Source organism: Salarias fasciatus, chromosome 1 (assembly GCF_902148845.1).
Source record: "Salarias fasciatus chromosome 1, fSalaFa1.1, whole genome shotgun sequence".
In the NCBI taxonomy this organism is placed as follows: Eukaryota; Metazoa; Chordata; class Actinopteri; order Blenniiformes; family Blenniidae; genus Salarias; species Salarias fasciatus.
In genome coordinates this window covers 12,497,085-12,503,084 of record NC_043745.1, presented here as the reverse complement: position 1 = coordinate 12,503,084, position 6,000 = coordinate 12,497,085, and the positions used below count along the sequence as shown (strand labels likewise).

Here is a 6,000-nt window from a genome sequence, read left to right as displayed (position 1 = left end):
CTTTATGTGTTTAAGAAAAATGAGAAGGGATGCAGACCATTGGATAAAACACAATTTTTTTTGTTTTTTTTTTATTTACTGCCATTCCTATTGCTTCAGACAGACAAGCTGTGGCGCAGGGAGCACAGAGTGATTCAAACAAGTCAATGCTACTGCCGATCTACAAACAAATCTCTCCGACAACAACAAACAACAAAGGCGCAGCAAAAGAAGAAGCAAGAAGAACAGCATTTGGCAACCATTAACATCTTGGAAAAAAAAACAAACAAAAAACAACAACAACAACAAAAAAAAACTTCTGAAGTAAAAAAAAGGAGTGCATTCTGCATTTTTAATAGTAAACAGCATCTCTACTTCATCATGAACTAGATAGAGAAAGAAATCAAACGAGGAAGGCTGCTACACTGCTTTGACGTCGGCCCCCTTTTTCCACCCTTTCTAGCTTTTTTTTTTTTTTGAAAGTGGATTTTTTTTTTTTTTGTCAGAAGCGCCGGATCTTTCTCTCGCTCGCTCGGATGGCCTGCAGCATAACAGGGGAATGTGGTGCTCTACACACTTTAAGAGTAATTAAAAGCGATTGAACAGCTGTAATTATGAGAAACGGCGGTTGTGTTCCGGGTCATTCTATCAGTGCTGCCTTTCATCAGAGCAAGAGGCACGGGGGCCCCGCCGCTCGTCTCTCTTTCTCCATATGCACATCTTCAAGAACAAACAACTGGCAGGCTGCCTACAGGCTTTCTCTCTCTCTCTCACACACACACACACACACACAAACACACCCGCACGCACACATTATCACATTCGTACACATTCAGACGGGCTGGATGTATGACATGTATACTGACATGACTTCACGTACACACACACACACACGAGTCGATATGGCACAAGCACGCAAAAAAAAAAAAAAAAAAAAAAACACACACACAGCAAACATCACATTCTTCATGTTCTCCGTTGGGTGACATTCATAACTTTCTGATCCTAATCTTTCTTTGGTCTCTTCAGGCTCGTTCCCCTTCTGAACACAATAAAAACAAAGGGTGGTGTGAGAGGAGGGGGGGGGTGGAGGGGTGGGGGTAGCTACACTGTACACAAATGAAGAATGAACACCATGTCGAGCAAAGTTGAGTTTTCTTACCATTCTATACTGTATCATAACACTGTGTGACGAGTAGAAAGCATATATGTATGTGCTGTACTGTGACTACCGAGAATGAGTCAATCCACTGATAAAAGCATGACTGGGTTACATGAGATTAAGTAACAGAGTACACTGAAATAATAAATAGTTGTACAATGTATGCTAACACTGAAATGCAGGTATGCTTCATTAGACCGTTGTGACACTAGTAGCTTGGCGCTAAGCCTTTTTGCGTAGTTAGCATGTTACTGAAGCGCTATTCTGGATTTACTGGCGTGTAAGTGTGTGTGTGTGTGTGTGTGTGTGTGTGTGTGTGCGTATGTGTGCGTGTGCGTGTGCGTGTGTGTGTGTGTGTGTGTATAAGACAGGGCTATTTCGAATCCAGCCACGGTCAAGTTGGTGACCGTGGCGGGTCAGGGCGCCGGCCGGGCCGGGGTTGGGGGGGTAGCGGAGGGTGGTGGGGGGTGAGTAGGAGGGAGGACGAGGGTGTAGATGCTCCAATCGAAAGGAAATCAATCTGGGCGGAGTGACAACAGAAGGTGTCATCAGTGGTTCGTCCCCTCGGCTGATGTGGGGACCATTCAGAATAGCTGGTGGGTTTCTCCTCTCCTCGTGCCTCCTCTGCCCATCCTTCACATCCTGTTGAACCGGAGACAACAAACAGCGGTCAGTGATTTGTAACGTGAGCAAAAAGCCAAGAAGTGAAAAGAGAAAACTCCTGCTGCATTTTGGATGTCCGTTTGCGTGACAACAGTCCTTAAAGCCCCTGATAATGCAACTTTTTCTGAAACGCCTCTACTGCATACGCACAACACGTCCGTATGTGCTACTACCGGAGCACACTGAGGTTTACAGGAGCCTGAAAGCACTCACAAAATGATACATCATTCTGACCTTTTGACCTCCTCAGTGTCAGGGTGGGAGCACTTCAGATCACAGCTGGCTAGGCTATGATCCACAGATCGCCCTTCACAATAACTGGATGACATTTAAGGTTTTAAATAAAGCCAAAGTTGCAACTTCTTGTGGTTAATGTTCCAAAATTATACATTTTTCATCAAGTATTACTGAAAAATACACTGAATATAAACAGCAACAACATAAGAAACTGTCTAGCAACCTGTTATAAGTTATAACTAGATGATTAGCAGGAACAGATGCTACAGTGTATGATATAACGCCATAAAATGAGACACTATAGCACACAACATAGTAACACAATAGAATAACACACAATCAGTATGATGCATGGTCGTATGATACTATATAATAGAAAATTTTGCCATATTTTTCAATACTACCACAAAGTCATGTTTTTATTTACCTTAATGTTGTCATATTACAGTGAAAGTTCTGGGTTTTCTAAACTCACTGTCCATTTATTCCAAGTCAGAACTTTTAGGAGGACGACAAGAGAACCAATAGACATATTTAAACGTTATTTAAAAGTGATGTGCAACATGAAAATGATCGTTGACGAGGTTGAAACTTGACTCTGGTATTCATGCGTCTAATAAGTTAATTAATCGATCACACGTTGTACACCGGCACACACGTCTGACTTGTTGAGCACACCTCCAGAGCAGTGACTCCACTCTGTTGATGATGTCTGCCAGATCAAAGGGCAGAGGCATGCTGGGGTCGTCCACGCCCCAGAAGGGCCGGTCCACCGGGGCCTCCTCGGGGGGCAACGTCTGGGCCAGACTGGAGTGGCACCTGAGGCGACAGGACACAGGAAACAAACGAGCCCGTTAACTCCTCCCTCCTATCAAAGCCAAATGCTGGACACTCGTCAAAATTAGGACACGCGTCCAGTTTCACCCACAAAACCTTTGCTTTGTCAGACGTTGTTGATATTTTATTTTAAATGGGTTTAACTGTGTTTTTTCACCCACAAAGAGCTACATTAATCACTTTAGGTGGTAATAGTTAACTTTTCTTCCTGGAGATAATCCTTTACATAAGTTGATTTGCATTGATCACTTTAGGTCAAATCAAGACAAATGTGTGGAAACAGAGTTTTTCCAATCTGGGAACAGTTTTATCTTATTTTGGTATTGACTGATGAGACAAATAAATCTTCAGACAGGACAAGCGGTTTAGTGAATTATGTGCGTGTTAAATCCTCCGTAAAGACACAATAATCACCGTGTTGTGTTTGACCAGGAGGCGATCGGCTTGTGTGTTTCCTCTTCTTTTTACGACTTCTTGTAACAACACTGCGTCCAGCTATAACCTCTAGCTGAGCAGAGAGTCGGACTGCCTGGAAGCATTTTAACTGCTCGCTGCAACAGTGCTGCAGTCTATTTCTCTCATATTGTTAAGAATATTTTTATAATTCATCTTTGATTTGCACAGATACCTCGAGTCCTGAAAGCCAGTGAAACTGAATGAGCCAAATAAAAGCTGGGAGAAAGGGAGAAAGTGATGCGTCAGGAAAGCGACGGACGGCCGCGACATTATCGAGGCGATTAGAAACCGTGATATCATGTATCATGATTAATGCCCCATTCGTCTTACGCACACGCAGCGGGACGCTCTCACCCAGACATCACTCTAAGTCGTCGCAATCGTGACAGAGCGCGGAGGAATCCAGCCTCTTCGTGTCACCGCATGATTTCTGTATGATTAACAATCCGGGGGAAGTTGTAATTTCTAGTGTTGGGAGCCCCCGCAGACCTCGGCCACATCTTTTGTCAGACCTGTGTAAATATTTACTGCTGTGACTCCATGTTGCTCTGCGCTGTCATTGTAAATCTGCCCCCCCTCTGCCTCCTGACAGATGAGCCTGACCCCTGACCTGGAGGGGCAGGAGGGAGAGAGAGGCCGAGGATGGCATTTTGTATGTTGGATGTGTGTGTGTGTGTGTGTGTGTGTGTATGTGTGTGTGTGTGTGTGTGTTTGCTTTGGAATAGTGGCTCAAGAATACCGGGACTGCTTATATTCCCCACTCAGTCGTTATAACAGAGTCTATCCTGTCATATCTCTTTACCCTATCCACACAGACACACACACAGACACACAGACACACACACACACACACACACACACACACACACACACACACACACACACACACACACACACACACACACACACACACACACACACACACACACACACACACACCTTCACAGGAACTTCAGACCCAGTCCACACGGACACAAAAATGTTTCCACTCACAAAAACTTTTAAGGACACAGGAGCGTTGAAACAGAAATTTGTGTGGACCGACAATAGAATATATAAAAACATAATAAACACAATATAACATTTACTTTTGATCTCAATGGATGATTACGATAGAATGATAAAATTTGCAGTAAAAGCTCGGTAGTTTCTGAAACAGGAAAAACAAACCTATCATCTACCATTATCTCTTTGTTGGTTGTTACCACTTGCTGGTTAACGGACAGACAGGATATGGAAAGAGGGACAGACTGACCAAGTGTTTTTTGATTTATCCACTCTGAGTTAAAACATTAGTGGTTTCATTATCTGCACTTGCCGGCTGGATAGAACATCGAAACCCATCTAAAAATGGCGGAGACCGATTGGACAGAACACAATACTGGGAACACCAAGGTAACACCAAATGTAGACAAACTTTAATCCTAAATACAAACGTGTTAATAAGCTAGGAGACAGTATGATGTCCTAATTGATGGCCAACTGAAATCAATCCTACAGAGAAACCCGTCCACGACCACAGAAAAATGGGTAGAAGACAGGAGGAAGCCAAAGAAGCGAGGTATGGGGAGCTGGTGATGAGTGAGATGAGGGGATGTTAAAGTTGTCAGGGGACAGCCAGGGGCTGCCACAATTTGTGGTTATATATTTTCATCGAAGCCACTTAATGTTGAGCTGGCTCGCGGCCTAAGTGCTGCATTTTGGTGCGGTTAGCCCTTTAAAGAGCTGCTGCATTATGGTGGTGAGGAGCGGCATTAACATCCACTGTCCAATATATCTTCAGCGCTCTGGATCAGGGCCTGATAATAGCATCTGTTAACATGCACTAAGTACCATTATGTAGCACATCACTTCATAAATAATACGATTAGGCGACCTTGGGGCTTTGCGACGAGCCGTGTGTTTAAATGTTCTCATCATTTATTTAGGGTGCGAATTAAAGGAAGCACCACTTCAGAGAAAGAGGAGGAGGAGGAGGAGGAGGAGGAGGAGGAGGAGGAGGAGGAAGACATGGCTGGCATACATATCTACAGAGTGTGTGAGCACAAACTGACCCAGACAGCGCACACACACACACACACACACACACACACACACACACACACACACACACACACACACACACACTCACACACACACTGTGTGGTTCTGCTGACATCAGCTTGAGGACACCATAGGCCAAGGGAACCCGGGCTTTTGATTTGGCCTGATTAAGTATTCATGCAGTAGAGCTATGAGAGAAAACACTTGCCTCTTTTCTGCTGTCCTGACTCATAATGAAAGGCTACATGCCGTAAAAAGCCCAACTAGCCGCCTCTGACAGAGCTGCCGCATTTATTTGACAAGGAATCTCGCAACATTAGCTTGCAAATAGAAGGCTCCTGGTTTACCAGAGATATAAAAGATATCAAGACTGGAAACTATCAAAGATAATATACTGTCGGTAATTCAGCACACACTTTTACACAGTCTACCACTGTTCACAGAGCGCCGTCCCCTGACTGCTAAAATGGAACCAAACAAAAAGTCAATATCAAGCGAGGGGCCTTAAGCTCTCCGGGACTCGTGCGAGAAATTCTGTGTAAGCCGCGGTGGCGTACAAACAAGGCTCACCAAAAGACTTTCCCATGGCAGAACAGTCCACCTTAAAGTTAAGGTCAAAGACA

The 6,000-nt window shown here is 44.2% G+C and overlaps 1 protein-coding gene across 1 annotated transcript in view; it reads right to left on the bottom strand.

Annotated features, from left to right (window-relative positions):
• Positions 1 to 415: 415 nt before the first annotated feature.
• fto (FTO alpha-ketoglutarate dependent dioxygenase) overlaps positions 416 to 6,000 on the bottom strand; it is a 128,274-nt gene continuing 122,689 nt past the window's right edge. The window contains exons 10-11 of the mRNA XM_030094142.1: positions 2,720 to 2,860; positions 416 to 1,783 (exon numbers count right to left, since the gene is read on the bottom strand). Coding sequence (XP_029950002.1) covers positions 1,777 to 1,783; positions 2,720 to 2,860 — 148 coding nt within the window. The 3' untranslated portion in view covers positions 416 to 1,776. The remainder of the gene's footprint in view (positions 1,784 to 2,719; positions 2,861 to 6,000) is intronic.